The 22588-nt window shown below is 37.6% G+C and overlaps 2 protein-coding genes across 10 annotated transcripts; one reads left to right on the top strand and one right to left on the bottom strand.

The window, feature by feature from the left end:
- The first annotated feature begins 380 nt into the window (after positions 1–380).
- On the top strand, positions 381–10966 carry LOC103993781 (uncharacterized). 7 transcript variants are annotated; one of them, XM_065119921.1, is made up of 16 exons: positions 381–3515; positions 3751–4283; positions 4417–4504; positions 4666–4786; positions 5116–5344; positions 5897–6191; positions 6274–6339; positions 6434–6501; positions 7740–7773; positions 7976–8045; positions 8216–8273; positions 9036–9164; positions 9461–9552; positions 9963–10047; positions 10251–10323; positions 10443–10966. In XM_065119921.1, the coding sequence occupies exons 6-16, from the start codon at positions 6185–6187 to the stop codon at positions 10514–10516; spliced, it is 756 nt and encodes a 251-aa protein (XP_064975993.1). In that variant the 5' UTR covers positions 381–3515; positions 3751–4283; positions 4417–4504; positions 4666–4786; positions 5116–5344; positions 5897–6184; the 3' UTR covers positions 10517–10966. The 7 variants fall into 7 exon arrangements, with proteins under 7 accessions (XP_064975993.1, XP_064975992.1, XP_064975991.1 ...); XM_065119920.1 differs by having other exon boundaries at positions 3751–4298; XM_065119919.1 differs by having other exon boundaries at positions 381–722; positions 3402–3515; positions 3751–4786.
- A 285-nt stretch (positions 10967–11251) lies between these two features.
- On the bottom strand, positions 11252–22054 carry LOC103993783 (uncharacterized). Of its 3 annotated transcripts, XM_065119913.1 has the most exons (16): positions 21895–22054; positions 20718–21820; positions 19897–20026; positions 19591–19792; positions 19238–19324; positions 19094–19153; positions 18880–18966; positions 17179–17250; positions 17023–17078; positions 16390–16475; positions 15321–15411; positions 15076–15233; positions 14909–15000; positions 13543–13626; positions 12839–12912; positions 11252–11647 (listed from the first exon to the last, which is right to left on the bottom strand). In XM_065119913.1, the coding sequence occupies exons 2-16, from the start codon at positions 21274–21276 to the stop codon at positions 11572–11574; spliced, it is 1914 nt and encodes a 637-aa protein (XP_064975985.1). In that variant the 5' UTR covers positions 21277–21820; positions 21895–22054; the 3' UTR covers positions 11252–11571. The 3 variants fall into 3 exon arrangements, with proteins under 3 accessions (XP_064975985.1, XP_064975984.1, XP_009412238.2); XM_065119912.1 differs by having other exon boundaries at positions 20718–22044; XM_009413963.3 differs by having other exon boundaries at positions 13543–13623; positions 20718–22043.
- Positions 22055–22588: the final 534 nt, after the last annotated feature.

Below are 22588 nucleotides of genomic sequence, written 5' to 3'. Positions count from 1 at the left end.
CAATTTTGATTTTTTCTTCTTACATATTATATTTCTGTTGTGAATCCTTTGACATGTTTTCATCGGTGTGATGCAATTGGGCGTGTAAGATGACGTTGAGATGCGTGCTTGAAATCGATCTCGACCTCTTTATTTTGTGTTAGTAATCTTATATGCCTCGCCGGCTTATCGCGTACTTGCACGTGTTACGCTCGATAATATTCCAGGGGTGATGTCAACTCGGATGCGCCAGTGTCAGATTCCAGAATCGTCCAGGTCATCCATGAAAATGGTAGTGAGTGATTCAGACCGTGACCGTGCGATGTTTCGGAGCCCGGTCGTAGCACGAGCCCCACGTGGAGTACATATAAGCCCTAAACCGACGTCAACGGTCGTGTCCCTCACCGACTTGGGATTGCTCGAGAAGACGAAGCACCGGAAAGCTGGAAAGACGAGGGCCGCCTCAGGGCCAAGGGTTCCTCCAGTCTTAAATCTCGATCCCTCCCCGTTTCCCTTCTCGTGTGCCCGTCTTTCTCCCCATCCTCCTTTCGGAATTCGGTTTCGGCGCCGTCGGCTCAGCCTCCGATCGCCTCTCCAGAATCTCGAGCACCGGGACTCGATCGGCTTCGAGGTGGCGATCGTGGTGCCCATGAGGAGGCAGAATGAGAGGGATGAGGGCGCCGATTGCATCGAATTCCGTGAACGGGAGTCGATGAGGGCGAGGTTGACTATCGAGAGAGAGGGTGCGTGGGGAATTCCGATGAAGTCGTAGAGTTTGGGTTTTGGAGTTGCCACTTGCCACTTGTGGTTTTCCCCTTTGATTCTAAATCTTTGTCAACTTTAGGTATTTTTACATGAAATTGTTCTGGAAAATCGACGTTCCTCTGCAGCTAGGGCCAGCAATTCTTAGGTACTTATTCATTTTCTTAAGTTAGGGCCACCATTCCTTAGTGCCCTTCTGGCGATTAAAGGAAGAAAGAAAAAGAATCTTTCTTTATGTTGTCATTGATAAAGATGAAAAAGAATCTTTCTTTATGTTTTGATGGGAGTTTAAGTCCATCCAAATCTTCTTTTATTGATGCGGGAAATGTGAACTGCATTGGAAAAGGGTAGGACTTTTTCTTTTTCGTTTTTCTTTTATCCTCATCTCTTTCGTCGTCTCACACTTTTGTTCGTCAAGTCCACTTAATATTACCAAATGATGCTTCATTTTCCGTTTGAGTGGCTAGGATGTTACAGTTTCTTGCAGTTTGGTGTGTTTGGAGGCCGGGAATCCTCCGTGGTGGGAGGAGAGAGAGGGAGGCAGAGTCGAGTTAAATTTGCGCTTTAATTATCCAGCGCCCTGGTACTTGTCTCATGATGTGGTGCCACATTGATGCCCGAGTGTGACGTTGCTTCTTGTGCTTCTGTACAACTACTGCTGGTCGTTTTCTCAAGGGATTGAGTCCCCTTACCGTATCTTTATTAGTGAATATAAATTAGGCCTTAAATAGAAGAAGAGTGATTAAGGGCTTGTGAGGGTGGTATCGGGAAACGGCATCTCTTATTGTAAATGTAAGACATATAGGTTGACCATCCCTAGACCTCACACTAGCAGGAGCCTTATGTAATGCACTGCCCCTTTTGGGAGATTATAGCCCTTGTAACCATTTTCACTTGTGTCAAGTCACTGTTCTGGCGCATTTCCTGTTAAAGTTGATTGCTTAGAATTCATGATGGTTGGTTTCTTTTCTTTTCCATTACTTGGTTCTTTTGAATGTTTTTGTCAATATTCTATTAATTTTTTATGAATTTATTCAAAAAGACCCATCTTTCCTCCATGTTCTTTTTCATTAACCCATTTGTCTTTTTTTACATCTTGATAGAATTGTTTCATATTATGTTCTCTGTTAGAATATCACTCTGGAATAACGGAAAGAAAAGGAATATTACTTTATGCTGCAATAAGAATTGCTAATAGCTTTAGCATTTGTGCAAAATTCTTAGGTTCTTGCTGTTTTTGTTGGTCTTTTAAATCTGTTTTTCAGATCCTTTGACTTATGAGCCAAACTAATATTCGGCCACCTTCACGATGGGTTAATTATCCCTTCCATTACTTAAAAAGAAAATCTGTCAATTTCACCATTGATGCATGAAATCTGTAACTTTCAGATCCTTTGACTTGTGAGCCAAACTAATATTCTTTGTCTCTCTTTCTTTCCTTCTTTATTTCTTTCTTTTTATTCTTGTCGTCGTCATCGTCATCCTTCTAGTCACCTTAACTTTTTGATAATAGTGTGTTTAAGCTAACTGATGGACATTTCATTTTAATGGAAGGTTGTTACAAATGTACAATGGCTTGCTTTTTAAGTTGGGAACTTCATCTGAGGATAGAGGGTTAATTATAAACTTGCAGCTTGCTGATTTATCTCCTGAACATCTGTCTCCTATTGTTATATTGGTGACAGATTTACACCCTTCGTTTACCTGTAAAACCAGGGAAGACAACTATCATCGAGAAAAAATGTCATCATCGTATGAAAAATCTTTGAAGAAGGAGATCTTGTTTTTTGGTGGAAAAGTAATGTTTTCCAGTAGGAACTATGACAAATTAAAAAAAAAATGAATATTGGTCATAGTCAAATTAATGGTAACACGTACCAAGATACAACTTCCTCCGGGTATTCATACTTACTCGACGTTCATTGTTCAAGAATTACAATTTATCATGACAATGATGATGACAACTCGGGGAATAGTAATTCTTGCCTGGGGAGGAGTTCTTTCTTACCCGGGGATAGACGAAAGTATTGAAATGATAGCATTGGAGAATAAACTAATAATTGGCAAATTTGCATAATTTGAATATAAGTGATCTAAACATGAAGGATTGAACTTTGATGCAGATTTCCTGGAGTTGGCTCTGTAGTTTGGAATGATCTTGATGTTTGCATGTGCATTTCCTCTTCTTATCTTCTGCTTTGATAGGATGCTAAAATAGATATAGACAATGAATAAGCATTCATTAACAGGAGCCAGCTTGGGTGAGAACAAATTGCATGTGATATGTAGCTTAGGCAACGGATACGTTCTCTAAGCAATTTTTCAGGAGCATCTCCACTATAGAAAGAACGCAACAATACTGCACATAGCGGAAACCACTGCAGGTTTTGTAGAATATGTGGTGGCCTCTTTCTTTTTTTCTTTTTTTTTTTTTGTCAGCTTACCCATCTGTAGTTTTTAGGAGGACTACGAGAAGATCTTTCCCTTAATTCATTTTTATTATATTTTCATATGTTGTTTTCTTTTTTCTTTGCTGTGTTGTGTCCTTTGTTGTCTTGGTGTTTCTGGTAAACATAATCATTGATACCAGTAAAAAGATGTTTCTTCCCATTATTGCTAGATTTTGCAATCCAAGCTGAACAAGAATGCTTGTCATGCAGGACTAATAGTATACATTGAGATTCCTTCTCTGTACTAATCCGATTAGAAAGGGATGTGCAAGCTCTGAGGAGGGTTAGATAGTCAGGAAACAAGACATGCACAGGAAAGAATGGGTCTCTGCTAAAATCTTAATGTTTTCCAATATCTATCTTTGATGCCATTCCTGTTGCATTTTGGAACATAAAGTGAAGTTGCTCACTTTTATTCGAAGACTATTTGGCAGTTGATTCTGCTGGCTGCCATCATCACCACCACCATATTAATTTCAATATATCAAATGATGATTTTTTATTTGCACTTTTTAATCACAGTGATACTGTTCTAATTTATAAATATGCTGGTGTTCAGGTTGCTGCTCAGGATTTTTTTATTTTTTTGTGAGCTCGAGATTTATCTCAAAGCAGTCTGATTCACTGGAATTGACTTTGAGAAGGATGGAAGCTGGAACTTGTTGCCTGATGGTCAAGCGCTACACTTAACGGTTTGGAGGTGCTTCTGAGAACTTTGAGACCTAGTTTTTAAGTAGCAGTTTTGAATTGGCCACTGGCAGAACGCTAATGCATAACAATTTGTAGAAATTGTTTGAGCTTTTCAACTACACTGGATTGTTTCAAACTTTTAACTTGCCTACTCATCCATTCCAAAAGCCTGGCTCAAAAGAAATGACAAGGAGATCAGTATTGGAGGCTTGGAACCTTGGCACTAATGTTCAATAGTTACTTTTCCTTGGCAATGCCCTGTGTTGCATACTATCAAAAGGATTTATACTTGCGATAATTCGAAGGTTGATGCAGTAGCTTTAAGCCTTACCAACCAGTTTCCCTATAGTGCTTGGAAATGAACCAGATGAGTGGTCTGCTCAAAAGCATCAATCTACACTTGTACGGAACAAACTGGTGCATGTTTCCTTCCTTTCATTTATGAATTATTTATATGGATTAGAGAGTAGGAAGAAGGAGCATATCCATGGATTTCTTTGTACCGTATTAATCAGAGTGCTAATCTGGGTTATAGGCAGGGCACGTATACAGGAGATTGGAAGTTCCTCTAGAAACATGATTGTTCAAGGATGGAACTCGTCCTCATTACAAACTTTGTCCAGGTGTTTCCTCTGTTGCTTAAAATAAATCTGGGAGCAGCTTTGCATGAAAATTACCACTTAATTGTTCTGAGAAGAAGATGTTTTTGGTTTTCTAATTATTTGACTTAGAGCTTTGACCAATTTCTCATCGACTAATTGTCTCATTTCCATACTTATTGCAGCTCCTAGTTTCAAGATTTTGTGAACTTTTCAGTTCTTTGTGTGAAAATGCATACAGATTATGATTAGCAATGTGTTTGAGGGGGCAAAAATTATCAAAAAGTTTCTCCTTTATTTGTAAAGGTAAGTGATGAATGATAAGATCTTTACCTAGCCAGAATCTTCAAATATCAAAAGGTTGCTCAAGGTTTTGAAAGCAAATTTAAATATGCTTATAGTTTCTTGTATGATACTCATCAAGATTTACTACTGTCAACTTAAGTACCCAATCATAAGTTTGGTGGGCTTGTTCCTCCATTTATTGGAAAAGAAACAAGAGTAACACATTGGTAGTGAGCTTAGATTAGGATATAGTATACATAGCTGTTGTTTGAAAGTCATCAATTACATGATGCCATAAATACTTTTCAATCTTTGTTACAAAGCTTATTTCATGTATTGATATCTTGTAGGTTGAAACTAAGTGTGAACTTTCTTGGAGAAGGGCATGTTCTCAGCAAAGTGTGAATGAGTTGTATGGGATCTGGCAACTCACCTCAGGCATGCATTATTGTTCCAAGAAAGCTACCTGTCTCCTGTTCTTTGGAAAGAATTATTTTGCAGAAGAAAGAACATCAAGTCTTCCAACACCTGCAACTCTGTTGAAAACTCCCTGGTTGCTCTCACATTGACTGAATTCAGGTATATCAGTAAATCCCTTCAACTTCAGGAAAGGCAGCAGCAACAACTCATAATGTTTTAATTATTTGAGATCACCTACATAAATATTTTATGTTCTTTTTTATTTTGGTTTTATTTCCAATCTTTTTAGATATGTGTTCATCTTTTAATCTAACTCACAGTACCCCTCAGTTTTTGGGTTGCTACTCACACACACAACCACTAAAATTCCTTGAGTTTGTATAAACATTACTCAGATTGTCTTATGTTTGGTTAATGTATTAGACTTGCATGATGTGGATTAAATATTTGTACTTATGTCATAAATTTGTTCTTTTAATTTTTTTATTTTTCTGAGGTGTGTATATATATTATAATAAATTTTGATATGATATGTGTATCCCATCAATATTATGATTGTCCACATCCATTCAATAAATTCAAATTAACTATTTCCAGTCATGATTAATATTAGTTTATTCAAATCAAACAAATATAAAATATATTTATCATTTCTAATTTTATGCTGAGTTTCTAAAGAGTACTAATATAAATTAAGAATTCAAATGATAGATAATGAAGATTAGCACATCTAATCATGATTAAGATCTGCTGAAGAAGGATATTATCGGGCACAATAGAAGGATGTATAAACTTAAAAGACTCCGAATCCGACAATAGGGTCACAAAAACGGGTTAACGGGTCCAACGACGCCCTTTATTAGACCCCGCGACGGCGGCCGCATGCTCTCTCGCTTCTTCCGTGCCCAAATCGCCCCCTTCGCATCTTCTTCGCCGGACGAATCGATCGGACGAAGTGGGGCCGAGTAGAAATCCTCCTTCGAATCAGCTCCGGCGACGATGGCCGGTACTCTCTTTGTTGTGATACGTCTCGAATTCGCTTTGCTCCTTTCCATCAGCGCCTCGCTTAGCGCCGCCATCTGCTACAGATTACGCTCAGGAGCAGGAGATGGAGATCGAGGCGCTACAAGCCATTCTCATGGACGATATCGAAGGTCTCCGACGGCCTCATCGTAAACTTGGTCGTACTTTTGATTCTATTCTTTGCTGCCTCTAATTGCTCCTTTTTTTCCGTGGTTAAATCTGCAGAGATCGATTCCAGTGAGAGTGGGCTAAGCACTCAAAATCGGTGTTTTCTTATTTCACTAACTCCGCAGGTGACATAACCCCGTTCCTGCAAATTTCCACGTCTGTAAATAGTTTGTGGACTGGAATTATGTCTTTTTGATGTTCCTGAGATGATAATTTTTTTGACCTCAATCCACGTACGTGCCCATCTGTGTTTTGGTAACACCTCACATCTCGTTATAGGATTACCTTGATAAAACAGCATCTAGTCAATTCTAGTGGAAGCAGCAGATAATTGAACAAGCGTGAAGGAGAAGATATAAATGAGGGAGATGTGTGAAGGAAGAGGCCCACGATATATACATAGTTGAAAATTGATTGTCAAACAAGAATCTCAATTTCATCTTATCTGGACAGTCAAGGTCATATTGCAGCCTCATGCCCTTCCTCGAGGCTTTAAAAGAGACAGGAGCCTGTGTGGATATGGTAAATAGGACACACTTTGGTTTATCATAGTCTCACTTTTGTTAAATTTGTGGCTCCCTTGTAGTCCATTATCTTAGACCAGCTCAAGTTGGAACTTCAATAAGCTTTTCCTGAGACATGAAAACTTCTGTTCCTTAAAGTTCACTAAGTAAACAAACAGAGAACTTAAGCGAAAATTAAAAGAAATAGTAATAGTAACAGAAAACAAATGATTAATTCATTACCGAATTGATGTTTCTCTTTTCAGCATTACAGCTAAGAATTGATTTTTGACAGTTTATTTTAAAGTTCAAAACTAAGATACAATGGGTTAGGGGTCAAAACTTTAAGCAGCTCATAATTAAAAGGAATATCCAACATACACAATATGGACATTGGAAAATGATGTTCTTGAGTTTAGCAACATGTGAGGTATACTCTCAATAACTGGAAGCATCATTCTCCGTAGTTTAGAATTTTTTTATTCAATATCATAAACTCATACTGGCTACAATAATGTTCATTTCTTCTTCAACCAACAATTTGGTGTATTTCTTGTTCACTTGGTCAAATTGCCTTACCTTATGCCTGGTAGAAAGTTGCACTAGTGAAACAGAACAAAGAACGTTTAGCAGGAGCTCCTTATTTATACAAGATATTGTTAGAAGAAGACAGGCTCCCTTTGCTGTCTGACAAGCAAAACAAACATTTAAAGTCTTTTGTGGATTGATCTTTTATTCTGTTATAGGATTGTGAAAGGTTGGCCAATTTTTGATCAAATATTTGCTGGGTCTCCTTAAATTTTTAATATGCAAGTTTTATTTCTTATTCTTTTACTAAGTCAGTATCTTTTTTTTATTAGGATAATGATGTGGATGAGTCAATTTCAACTCCAGGTTTGTCAATTCATCTTTATTTATCTCCAAATTTTTTAACATCAATAAAACGTAAAAAATGTAATTTTCACAAACTTAGCTCAGTACCTCATTACCAGCATCTTAGAAGAAAATGACAGCTTTTTGAAACAGCAGCAGTTTGTCAAGATACTTGAAATTAATATTTGAATGGTGCCAGCTGAAGTATAAAATTATTTTGCAGTTAAGATGGGTCTGATATTTTCTCACACTGAAAAGTATCCTGACGAACCCCCACTTCTGAATGTTAAAAGGTTAGCAGGCGAGTGTTCATGTGGCAGTTTAGAGAAGTAACATCTTTTATGTTCTCAACTTAGTGTGTATATATGAGCTTGTTTCTTTTCGATGTCACTCCCTTAGATAGCTACAGAGTATCAACTTTCTCAGCTTCAAGTAGTTATGTAAAAACCATTGTGACTTGCAGTTTAAGAGGCATTAGGCCAGAAGATCTGACAAGTTTGAAAGAAAAGCTTCTCCAGGAGGTACATTTTTTGGAATGATTTCATTGCATATTTTCTTATCTAATTATGCATAATTTTTTGTTCATTTTCTTTGCTGGATAAGTTTTCCAAATCTTATCTTGCATTGTGCCTGTGTACTGCAATAAAGGATTTAAGTGCAATTGATGATTATCCATGCCCTTGTGAAATGAGTGCAAGCATTCGTAGTGAGAGGTTGATATCCTTCTCAATGCACAACTCCAGTTGTGCAATCTCCAGATATTACTAGAATAAGCTAGCTTTTGAATTATCCATCCAGGGTGTCATCCTTCAATGAATGTCATGAATTAGCCTCTGTACATGTCACATTGATCACAAATTATAATACATTCAGAATAGCAACTAAGATGAATCTTTCATTTCAAACACCAATGAAGATGTTTTAATAAAGTATCCCCAACAGAGTCGTACTTGACAATTTTCTTTGTTAACAATATTTTCACTGACAATAGCTGCTGTCCAAGGCCAACAAATATTTGGAACCTTGTGTCTCGTTGTAGATGGCAGCTATGGATTTATCATTGGAACTCTATAGATGGTATTATCTATCTAGATTATGCTTTTGGTCACATGCGTCAGTCAGTGAGGTGCAACTATCGATTCTTGTGAGTCAATAATTTAGATATCATTTAATGCTCTCAACTATCTATTCTTGGTGTAACTTGCAGTCTCAGTTGCTTTCTTACATACTGGAATTTATTGTTTTTGTCCTTTAAGTAAACCGTTGCTCAATATTTTCCTTAGGCATCTGAGAATCTTGGCATGGCAATGATTTACACGCTAGTCACATCAGCTAAAGAGTGGTTAAGTGAAGCGTATGGAAATGATGTTGGAATTGAAGATTCTGAAGAAAATGATGCAGTTAAAGATGAGGTACAGTGATTATTTTGCATAGGATTTTCACTTCATTTATCTTGTGTAATATTTAATAATTTGAAGGGCCTAATCTTGGCCGAACCTATTGACACCATGGAGTTAGAGGAGTAGATAACAGTTCATCCAATTTGTCTTTAGTTACTGGCTATTCTATTTCATGCTCGTAACTTAATTTTCTGTAGCACATTATAATGCTTTATCATACTGCTAAATGTTCTCAAGTTGAGAAAATAATACATGGGTATATATTTTCATATCGACTTTTCAATTGACCTTGTATCTAAAACTTTCAGATTATTGTTCCACACGGAGAACCGGTTACCGTAGAATCCTTTGTTTCTTGGAGAGAAAGATTTGAAGCTGAACTAGCACTAGAGCGAGCCAAGTAAGCACTATTATCTTCAATGCAAAGTAAGGTGCTTTCTGAATGTTATTCTCATTTTCAAGTATTACGGAAAACAAATTTCGATGATATTCATGGTGGCTACAAAACCATGGCACACGTTTGTGTAATTTAACAAATACACTTGGAGCTCTCTGTGGAGGATTTTTGTAGTGGTAACAAAACCATGGCATGTGTTTGCATACTTCCTTAAATATACTTAAAGCTCTCTGTGATGTACATAAGCAAAGAATGCTGGTGATTGGTTCATCTATTTTTCTTTAGGTCACCGAGTCAAATTCATGTATCCAATATGTTGTGTATAATTGATAACTATATTGGTAGAGATATTTGTTTCGCCATTTAGTTGAAACCTGTTGAGGTAAAGCTCTGAAGGTCATGTAATTGTGCAGGTTAATGCCAGACTCTGCTTTAACATCAACAAAGGAGAAGAAGCTTACTGGAAGACAGTGGTTTGAGAGTGGAAGACATGCAGTGGTATCTCATTTCATTGTTTGCGTTTTGTAAATACTGATGTTGATGTATACCCTGTAAAAATATTTGTCATCTTTTGTAAATACTCGCTACGAAATGGCTGTATCATTTCTAACCTCATCTCTCATCATAAGCAACTATTAGGTTTATTAGTTTCCTTTCTATTTAATGTGTGAGATAAGTAAAGCTTGAACTTCTTTTCCCAGAAAGGTGCAACTACAGTTGCTGAAGGGTCTGAAGAGGAAGAGGAAGACATTGAGTTTGATGACGACTTTGAAGGTTTTCCTCCTTGTTCCTGGGACTATCGGTTTCTTATAACTGGATACTTTGGTTGAAATAAAATTCTGTCAAATCAGTATAACTGAGCTCTCGATACTGCTTTTATTTTGATATTGCAGATGATGAGGAAGACATGCTTGAGCATTATTTGGCGGAGAGGTCTGAGAAATCATCCGAGGGATCCAGGAAGTGAACAAAGAATACATAGTCCTCCCACTTCATATCAAGTCTGAGATCTTTTTATTGTCCAACTTTGAGTTTGTTCTTTTTCTGCGTCTTCTTTTTCTTTTACCAATTTCACAGCTAAGAAATTGATATATCTTGCGAGATTTTGACCGATTCTCCCCAAGTCTGAAGTGATGGCATCTCCCCAAGTCTGAAGTGATGGCACCTCTCTCTTGTATGTCTTTGGTCGATATTAAGCTAATCCATCATAGTAGTTATAGCAGCAGCACCACCGATTGCATGCTGATTGAAAATTAAATCTGAACTCTTTGATCGTGTTGTTGTTGTCGGTCTTCAAATGTTTACATGTATTATTACATTAGTAGAAGTGTCGGTCATCAAATGGCTTTTAGGTTATCTTTGACATTGGCCTCTATGATATAAAAGACGTGATGAATCATGGAACCCTTTTGTATTAGCTTTAAATCAAAGCAATTGTAGGCGTGAAAAGAAATCAGAGTTGCATACTCTTTTATCTTTCAAGAAATCGAAAGACAATAGAAGAATTGACATATCTGGATGATCATAGTATTCAGAGGAGTATATATGTTGCACTAAAGATTTGTCACGACAAATATTCTATTTCCAAGCACTGCAAGGATATATGTAATTCACAAAAAGGAAAAAATATATATGTTATCACTCTTTGGCTTTTACTCAAAAAATGTGGCATCACTTTGATTAAGAGAAGAATTTTTGTGAATGAACACTGAAGAATTAAGGACATGACATTTTAGATCTTAAGAGCATTGTAAGGTAGTCGAGAACAAAACATTTCATTACAGTGAGCAAGCACATTGGCTTTGGACTTTTGACCAACTGCGATGGCATGGCTCGACAAACCTCTCATGGAGTTCCCATTAATGTCTATTTCACAACACGAGCTTGCTAAGCCGCTACTTGCAATGTCTGATCTAAGGTAGAACAGGAAATATGCGTCCATGAGATGTGCACTGCCACAGGAATTGTCCTGTGCAGGATGAATGTTTTACATGTTGTACATGAGGCTACATCGATCTTGATTCACACACATCCTTGATCGATCATTGCATGAGCAAGATTAAGGAACGCGCAGATGTTTCCGCCATGCACCAAGGCCCTACAACAAAACCGGAGGAAAACATTTTTATTCTGACATGAGAGTATTCCGATGGACCATCGAGCAAGCATGAATCAGCAACAACTTGAACTTATTATGTAAAATCCAAGAAACAAATGTGCTCGTACATATTAAGGTCAAGATCTAAGACAGTGGATGCACAGATCATCCTTGACAATTGGATTCGGGTTGGTTCGGGTGAAATTCATGGGTACCGAACCGGCAGGCTGCCATTTCTAACACCGTTACCCGTGACATCGTCATGAGCATTCTCTCCGCTTCTTGTGTCCCCATCTTTCATTACCCCAAAGTTAGCTATCAGGCAAAACCAAAAGTGAGCCACTCTACTCCCTAATCTCTTCCCCGTTCCTGTCTGCTATCTTTATCACCCTTATGCATCTGCTACCAAATACCAAACTCCTCCCCAAGTTCTCCCACCTCTTCAAATTCTTTCACAAATAGATACCTCACTGTTTCAAGAGTTAGTTTTTCATCCATGGCTATGCTACTGGTTATGCTACCTGCTTATATTTCTCTCACAATCTCAGTCTTGAATTTTTATACCAGACATCTTTCTCGAATCACTTGTTGGTTATCTTTGGCAATGTAATGAACCTCGAGAAAGGGAAGACTGGCTAAAATACAATTGTGAAAAATTTGCATTCGTGAAAATTTAGTAGTACAAATTGAGGTGAACAATAAGAGGCACAAGTTTGATGAGGTTAGTAACTTTAAACTAGATATCTGCACGTGAAATGCATGTGAGGCGTCAAATGGACGACTCTGATATTAACTTAGGCTGAGGAACTACACAAGGGCCCACATGGTCTGGTGCATTATGATGGCATTTCCGCTAGCCAAAGAGGTAGAGGAAGACTTGCAAGGACTAAATTTGAAATAATATAAAGGGATTTGATGGCCCTCAATAGGATAATGTTGTTGTGATCAACAAAATCAGTGAGGGGAGAAGAGTCCATGCATCCCACCCCAAAAAATTGGGAACCATTTTCTACCGAAAACAGTTACAATTTCGTGAATCTGAAAACTAAATTCGATGGGAATAGTTAATGGAAATGCTCAGTCGTGTGCATGGTCACCCATGATACCTCAAAAGATAATTAGTCAGGTACTGTAATGACTTTAGGAAGTAGGAAAAAAACAACATAAAAGACTGGCTCTAGAGAAACTTACTCTGGATTATCTTTCAGATAACCATATTCGCTTGCGGTTTTCAGTGACCTCTCATATGTCTGCTTCATCATATCCTATTACCAAGAACAAACAAGGAAAGAGTGAAGAGGAGGGACATGATGAAAAAGACAAACAATGTCCATGCACTGTGTCAAAACCTAATAGTCAGAATATAAAAATCTACAAAGCTTCCTGGTCTAGGCTTTAGTAATTGATCAAAAGCTCGAAGGGCCATAAGACAGCAGGTTTAGAAAAGAACAAAACCTAAAGGATATGCAGTTTGCATCTTTGGATGGATTGATTGAACCAACAGAAGAAAGAAGGATCTCGAGTAACATCTGCCTATCATCTCTGGAGAAAAAAATTATCTGTCATAAACAGGAACCTAAACACATAAATATTAAACCTTTACTTCTTCAGCTTAACCGATTAGAGATTCCCAGGCCTATAAGAAAAGCTTGATGAAAGATTGAATATCTGGTACTATATGGAGATAAAATGGTCCACTGATAGTGTCACCAACATATGAGTCGGATAAAATCATTTGTTTCTCACAAACTTAAAAGTGTAATCTGTTGGCCCATAGATAACAATGAAAGCTAACTTGTACTACATAGAAGCCAAGCTTATTACATTCCACCAAATTCTGATACATGCTTACAGTGGAAGGGCTAACGACATAATTCCATGAGGAGTGAAGATACCTGTAACTTGGCCTCAAAGTCCTCAGCTGACCATTGCATCAAGTTGCACTCATTGCTAAGTTCAAGTTCCCCAACTGCCACCTGCTATCAATAAAACATAAAAGGAGGGCACAAAACCAAGGACATCAGCAGCTAGGGTAATGCTTAAACTGGACTTAAACAGACAAGCCAATAGATACATGCACCGAAACATATACACATTCATTTTGTGTACACATAAATATGCAGAAACATGTTACAAGTGTGCATTGATAACCAATGAGTATCATATACGCTTATGCAGTTAGAAATTATTTGAGATATTAAACACAAGTGATAAACTGAGAAACAAGGCCTATATTGATAAAGCGTTTCTTTCTATATACAATTTGCAATACTTTAAAGTTAGGCATACCCAGTTCGCGAGGCTTCTAGCGAGGGTCAATGTATGCAGTGTTACCTCTATATAAAATTAACTAAGCCTACCAGGTAAACATAAAGGATACCTTTAGCAGTAAACAAACCTGCACTAAGTACATGGCACATGGTAAATTATACAATAGCATGATTTAGAGATGGAGGATATAGGATGTAGAAATAAATTAGTTGCAAGAAGTGCCATAATAATTTAAAGGATAGAGCCCACCACTATGGAGAATTTGTTCACTTTCACCCAAAGTAGAGAGTGAGGATCGACAAAAGGAAATCATGTCATAAAGAAAATTCATATAATCCATTAATAACATATTTAACAAATTTTAGATTGAATGGCATCACATGTTCCTTTCCAGATACTGGCATGGTAAGCAAGTTGGTCAGCCAGTTGTTCACCTAGCAAGGTGATTCAGTGGTCGTTGTCCACTGCAGATGACTTCTGCTCTCGATGACCCTAAGTAATCCAAGTGAAAATTAGTTTTAAGTGATTATCTGACCACTTCAATGAATGTGCCTTTTAAGATGACTTTGTATGAATCAAATCATTTGAATTTGGTCACTTTGGGAAGGTGTTGTCTATTGTATGCTTTCAGACAATAATACCCTAATGGCATAATTGTATAAAAAACGTATGCTCCACGATACACATATAGACATATACAAGCAATGACAAAAATGGGAAGAAACTTTGATGAGGTTGGGGGGAGATATACAGGAAAACATAAACCCAACAGAGTGGGACACATATGGTAATCATAGGGACAAACCAAATCAATGTAAGGGCTCCCCCCAATCACGTGTGAATTATAAGCTCAACAACATAAGATGACAGAATCTCCTTATAGCATTTGAAGGAGATCTAAGAGCACAAACATACATAAGAATAAATATTCTTTGCATAACCAAAACTCAACAAGTGTACCCAAATCAAACATGTAAAAGAGTCCATTACCCCTCCAGCACTAGCAGCCTTTGCCGGAGCAACCAACACTTTAGATTTTCTTAAAATGTCAATTGCTTGAGAAGTACAGGGCATATTTGAACCTGCTCATTGAAAGGGATAATCCATGACATCAGATGACAAGTGAAATCTTCTATATTTTAACACAAGTTACACACCTTCTATAAGTAAACGGCAGCCAGAATTAACTAAAGCAATGGCATCAGGTTGATCTATTTCATTCTGAGAAGCACAAGGGAAGGCAATATCACATTGTTCACTCCAAGGTTTCGCATCTTCGAAGTACTTAGCCCTTGGATTTGATTTCACATAGTCTCTGTCAAGTAACATATACATAAATATACTTGCTACATATTGCAATAAAACAATAATGAGATAAACTGTCGGATTAACCAGATAGCACCTCAGACTTCTTTGTTGAACCTTAATGTCCCGAAGAAGTGAAATTTTCACATAATCAAATCCATCTTCGTCGAGTAAATAGCCCTTGGAATCTGTTAGGCACAATGTTTCATAAAATAGACACATAAGGTATGAAGATGACCACACAGGTGCCTTCATTTTTCAGAGAAAATATATACAAAGTTGGTAAAACAATGTTCATATATATTCCAACTTTTTCTCAGAAACACTATATACGCATCATAAATTTAAGTCACAATCAACTTTTCTAATTCAGCAGAAACCAAATTGTGACAGATGACAAGAAAACAAACTTTTACATATGCTAATTCTGCCTAGTCCTTTCAATAGCCTAATGAGATCCAAAATTTCTGCAAGTCATAAGGTAGACATCTGGGATATGAGGCTTTTGTAGTCTGTTTAAGTCGTTAGAACAGAGGTAAAACATATGCAAGGCCTCTGCCCGCACCAAAAAAACTTTAAGTTGCAGCAATACTAACTTTAACCATGAATGTTAAATCCTACAACATTACACTAACGTTTAGCATAACATGCTCCCCCCTACAGCCATACTCGAGCAGTAATATCTTCATCTTCAAGATAAAAGATAATGAGGCATAGAGAAAAACATATTGAACACATAACAACAGGTAATCATAAAATCCATAATACTAATTGCAAAAGTAAATATCCTTTGTCTGTGTCTGTTCAGGAGTAAATATGTCATGGGTTCTAACTCGAAAGCAAAATGAGCAACAGAGAAGATTGATTGAGTAGTATAATACTATGCAAGCATTAGTTAGAAAGGCTCACAACTGTTTCTCAACACAAGAAATAAACAACAAACATGAACAACAAATATGAAAATGCAATGCTTGAAACAGAAGTGGCAGATCCAGTGGCTATAATGTAAATAATCAACCAATTTAAAAACCTTTTTGAACCCAAAATGTAGGTGAAAAAGCACTCATAAAATTAACAAAAGGGGGTTTATCCATTTAAAAGGGAGCATGTTCAGAGACCCAGAAGCTATACTCTCCAGTATATAAAAAAATAATTTAAAAGGATACCTGAAATAGTAATAGGGATAGCACCACATGAAAGAAGCTTCTCCAAGACATGCATTGCTAGCTTCCCAGAACCACTGACAATGCATCTGTAGATGAAAAGATTTAATTTTCACTCATGATTCAAATTTTGAGTCTAAAATTAACAATAAATAGTAGAATTTGATAAGTTATGGATGGAGGGAAAAGAATGATATGTTAACAGAGAGATGATTCAGAGTAGATTACAAGGTTTTCCAATTTTAGCAGCATTGTCCATGCTGGCCAGCCTCCTAAAGAGAAAAAGAAAATAGTCTTTCTGATTTGACCACAAGCTACACAAGGGACTATGAGGATTGCATGTCTCTCATTGGCTACCCCATATTTCCTTTTTTTTGACAAAAACTAATTTTACTGCTGTATTCTTTTGTTTTCTTTTCCTGAGTGGTATCAGCTATACCAGCCACCATGCTGCCTGTAATGGCCGGTAATGGTATCAAGTGCTTGAACGCAAACAGAGACTGAGGATAAAGTTATGAAAAAGGCCAGATAAGGCTTAATTGATTATGCTGCTGCTCTTAGTTTATAATTCCACATAACTATGACATATACAATTGTTACTCTTAGTTCTGTATGAGGTTTGAGGAGTTCAAGAACCTTAGTCCTTTGAGTTCTTTATTCATCTCCGCAAGAATAAGCCGAGCAAAGAAAACCTGGATTAACAGAAGTCCAACATGAGAATTCAAGTAACACCTAGAAATTTATTGATGGAGCACAAAAATATATGAAGAAGAAGAAGAAATTAGAAGGTACCAGTCCATAGCCAGTAGCTTCAGTACGAAGACTATAACCGGACCAGAATATCTTTGGTCCTGTAAAACTTCCCTGCATAAGCATTAACATGAAATCCAGATGCAATGCAACTAAAAGTGCTCTACCAGAAGAAAAAAAAAACGAGACTACTTAAGTCCAAGTATGTGATGGTTGCAATTAAGGTTCATTGTACCACAACGTATCGCTCAGTACAGGCGGTATATACTGGTCTGATAGGGACTAGTACATGTGGTACATCGGTACGCTCCTATGTACCATGTATCGATATGCTCGGTATGACTCGATACAGCTCGATACATACCATACCGACAATTGATCGGTACATAGGTACAGACCAGTAAGGCGAACCATGATTGCAATTGTAACAACAATATCTTAGAAAAAAAATAGGTAATTTATACAATAAATATAGTTGGCTTATCTAAGCCATAATTTTTTTATACATAATCTTGTTTATTCCTCCCAATAACGCTAGAATATAAGCCATGATTTGGCTTATCTAATTCCAAGTGACCACTTAGTCACAGTGTTGCCTAGTTGAAACAATTGCCTGAGTCCCCTTAGGATTGGTCCAAGTCTTGATGACCTTTTTAAGTCCAAGGTAGGTTCATGAAAGGGACACCAATGTAGAGGAAACTAAGACACCACGACTTATAGTAATCACAAAGAGAGAGAGAGAGAGAGAGAGAGAGAGAGAGACACACACACACACACACACAGACACACAGAGTATACTAGAAAGCAGCACCAAAAGGCAATCTTTGATAATGATATTGTGATACACAAAAATTATTTTTATCTTGAATGGTCTATCTATATGAAAATCCAATAGGTCATGTTCATATAGACGTATACCAAAACTACACAGGAAAAAGCCCATTTCCCTTAGTTTAAATTAACAGGCTGGCTAACTAAATCTTCAAACAACATTTGATATCTAATGCTGTCAAATTAAGGGTAAAACATTAAGGGCGAGGGACTTAAATTTGTACATTTCTCATCCGTAAATGACAGTCAGGGTCATGCAAAAAAAAAAGTCAGGGTCATGCCTGCCCTTTTCTGATTGATTTCCTTTGTACATTTTTCAGATGGTCTATGTTACACCTTTAAATTAAATAACTTCAGGATAAACTAATGCATGCACCCGATTAATCAGTTTATGCTTTTCCTTCCTAAATTCATTCTTATTAAATAAAACAGTTCTAATTTTCTAGTTCAACAAAATGTGATTAAATTGCTCCATAAAGCAAAATTACCACAATGTGTCTAGAAATTCTTTAAAATCAATTAATGCATATGATATTTGGACTCCCTTGTACAGATACTGGTGAAAACAAACAATCAAATATGAAGCAACTATCACGGGAATTTCCGTAGGTAAGCCAAAATCTAATGAGCACTTACAAATATCCACTTATCTCTTGGAGTCGGTAGAACTTCAGGATATCCACTTATCTCTTGCTAGGTTATTCAAATAAATGAGCACTTACAAGCCTAAAAAGGAGTAGACTAAACCAATTTCACCTCATAAGCATTATGCATGACCATTTATGCAATTCAACAGAGTCATCAGAAGACAGTTATGTTGGTGCAGTAAATACATTTTGAGTTTTACAGAGAGGATTATCTACATAAAAAGTTTTCAAAGCTTTATCACTTATTCCAGAAGGGAATAAATACCTGGAAATGACCAGTAAGACGTTTATATTGCCCAAAGAGGTAACCCATTTCCCTTGGACCAACACCCAGATCTTCTGCAGGAAGATCCTATATGATCATTGGAAAACAAACATGAATTTGCATGTATAGAACCATATGACTGATATGGCACTTGAATTTAGTTTACTGCACATGGAACATGCAGAAAATAAAAACCATGATCACAATTGTATACCTGATCAGGACCCAAATATTTATGTAGCTCATCCATAAAGCTTTGACAAAATCGCATGATCTGCAAGTTTGTCATATACTTGTCAAATTGACCTAAAATGTAGACAAGATAACTTTGCAAAGCAGACCTCAAAGTAAGAGTTACCTCAGCCTCACTTTTCCCCTTTGGATCAAAGTCACTTCCTCCTCCAGCACCTCCAAGCTTATATGGTGATAAAGCATTCTTTAAGGCCTGAAGAAACAGAAAATGTCAATAGTTGGCAACGCCAGGTAATACACAGCAAGCAATCAACCAAAATTCTCAATTAGTCAAACATGGTTCCAACTGCCAACAAAAAGGTAAATACAAACATCAAAAGTGATATAGCTCTACAAGGACCCCAAGAGAACACCAAGAGGAGGAAACAGTTAAACAGCAAGATCCTAAACTGCTGGCTATATTGATTCTAAGAGCAGCACCATCCAATAGGACAGAACCAAATAACACAAATACTTTACCTGTTCAAAACCTAGAAATTTTGCAATACTTAAGGTCATCGATGGATGAAAACGAAGACCGCCCCTACATGGACCCAGTGCCTGGCTAAACTGCACTCGAAAGCCTCGGTTAACATGGGTCTCTCCCCTGTCATCGACCCAAGGCACCCGAAAGATAATTGCTCGCTCGGGTTCCAATAAGCGTTCCAGGATATGTATATACCTGACAAAAAAATTCAATATTTCTAATAATTTTATCATTCAGAATACCCAATCATCCAAGGTTGTCTTGATACATAATCATGAAATTTTGAAGAAGACACTTACTGAGTGTTTTTCACCAACACAGGTTCCAAAGAATGAACAACCTCTTGTACACACTGTATAAACTCGACTTCGTGAGGATCCCTTCTCAAAACCGACTCAAGAATCGAACTAGCAGATTTCGACATTAATGCTATTTTTCCAGGTCACGTTTGCAAACAACAAACTCACATTTAGTATGGCAAAGGATAAAGAACCCAGACAATCAAATTAAAGAGAAAACTCTTAAACCTAACTTTGATGAATTCATCAGAAAATGACATAAGCTCTAGAGTTAATTATAAGAAGGTTATCATTTTAGCTACTGAATAATAAAATATATGTTCTCACTACAACAACAACAACAAAGCCGTAAAGTCTCGAGTATTTGGGGTAGCTACATGGATGTTTTGCTACCATTGAGAATATTTTCCCACTACAATGAAAAAAAATATCAGAATAAACTGAAATGTCCTTACTATTAGAAGTTTGTGAGTTACAGTAGATGCACTTTTATCATCGTTGGCTAACACAGAGTTCTAGCATCTGACATCCATGAAATCCAGTTTTGCATCATCTACGAAGATTTGCTGACATGAATATTCAACTTAATACTGTTTGTCAAAGTGTGATGCACAAGAGTTGTAAGTAGCTCAAAGTGCAGTTAGTACAATAATCTTTTATGTAGCAAGATGATAATGATGGTAAGAAAGGTTTTATGACATGTTAGAAACTTAGAAAAGTATGGTTTATTTTCCTATCAATATAAGAAATTGGAATAAATCCATAATCTTAAGAATCAAAGATGACCAAAAAAGTGAAAATGTGGAAAAAGACATTCTAACCTTTAACATAAACAGGTCTTTCGATAACAGGTACACCCTTGTCCTTGGATGCCATCTGTAGGCGAAGAGCTTCCTTGTGTAGCAAGCTGTTGTTATGTTCTTCCAATGCACTCATCTGCATATTTCTACTACCCTCATTTCCATATGGGTTCCTCCTATGCTTCCTACCATACTCTCTACAAATCGAGCAGAAAACCCTTGGTGTGCCCTCATGCACATCTACATAAGCCCACTTGTAGGTATCTGCCCATTCCTCCCTCCACTTCTTTACTACCTTCTTCTTTCGCTTTCCTTGCGGTGCCTTCACTAGCAGTGGCTGACCTTCACCGGGAGCCTGAGAGGACAAAAGAAGCTGCTTGTGGTCTTCTTGCTCCTCCGGAGCAACAGGTTCATGTGTGGTCACCCCAACAAGGGTGGTGCTGGAAAAGGAAGGGTCATCGTCCCCAGGCCCAATCTCCAAGTCGATTTCTTCTCCGATCCCTCTCATGACCATATGATGACTCGGGGCCCTGGCCTGTGCCTGGTGAAGGAGGGTAATCTCATCGATCGTAGAATTCATGTTACTCCCCTTCCTAGTACCTGAATTCGCTCTAAGAAATTGACCCCATAACAAGCTATGTGCATCCACCAAGAAGCCCTTTTTTCTATAATGTCTGACTGATAATGCCTCAGACTGAATGCCCTTGAAGCATGACCAACGACACCACTTTCATTCAGCTTTCGTCTAAAAACCTGAACAAAAAACCCCAGTTCCGTTGCTACCAAGTAGATGATGAACGCCCTAAAAATGATTACCAACTAACCGTCGGGCTGGTTGCCTCAAGACGTAAAGTCTACACAAGGCTCAAGAGAATCCATTATTCTTGAGAGGAACCTTATTGGAAAGAACAGAGAAGCAAAGATCCCGTTGTGTCAGAGACGAACTCTGGCCTTTGGAAGCACCTCCCCTTACTAAAATTATCCGCATAAAACAGAAAAAATATTCAGTCTTTGCACGACCGATAGCTCATCAACCAAATAAGAAACCCTTGTTCAGGAAACGCTTGCGAAGGCGAAGGAAAAAGAAGCGAGCAGCGTCAATCTCCAGCGGAGCTAAAGAAACCCTAAAGGATCGAGAAGACGGTAGGAAGATGAGGATCGGGGAGCAAATCGTTCGAGCATTCACAGAGATGCGCACCTCGGTTTGCGGATGAAGGGGGCGGCGTTGCAGCGCCAACAGCGGAAACAAAAAACCTTCGCTCTCTTCCTCCCTGTCTCTCCCCTCCGATGAGCAAAAGCCTCTCTCTCTCTCTCTCTCTCTCTCTCTCTCTACCACACGCACAATCCCTCGCCTCCGTGGTGGGTAAGAGATTGGGTGACTGCGAGCTCGTACGTGAACCCTCGGCAGCATAGAAGCTACTGCGTTCCTCGACCGTGTTTTGTTTGGGGACCCACAAAACGATCGGTTGGATTCAACGCCCGAACCGATGCGTTGGGTGAGTGGACGGAAGAATCCGCTTGAGGGCGTCGAATTGGGCCGCCAAAGCCAGCGAGGATTCATTGACTTTGAGATGTTGACCACTAATTATAAATTATCTCTTATAATTAATTTTTTTTATATTTTGATCTTTATATTTTTTTAAAGTATATTAAAAATTTTATAAAATATTTAATTTTATTTCTTCTTATATCGTTAAATATACTGATAAAAACATCGCATGGTGTTCAGTGATAAACTTAAGTGAGACAAAGTCAGTAAGTGCTCGATGATAAATTCTACATTATTTTTATTACTAAAATCGATAGTGTGAGAAGAAATAAAACTAAATGTTTTACTTTTATAAATATAAAGATCTCATTATAATTTTTAAAAGTAAAGGGATCGATATACT

This window comes from Musa acuminata, chromosome BXJ2-8 (genome assembly GCF_036884655.1).
Source record: "Musa acuminata AAA Group cultivar baxijiao chromosome BXJ2-8, Cavendish_Baxijiao_AAA, whole genome shotgun sequence".
Taxonomy (NCBI): domain Eukaryota; kingdom Viridiplantae; phylum Streptophyta; class Magnoliopsida; order Zingiberales; family Musaceae; genus Musa; species Musa acuminata.
The sequence above is the reverse complement of the archived record's forward strand: the minus strand, read 5'-3'. Positions and strand labels throughout refer to the sequence as shown.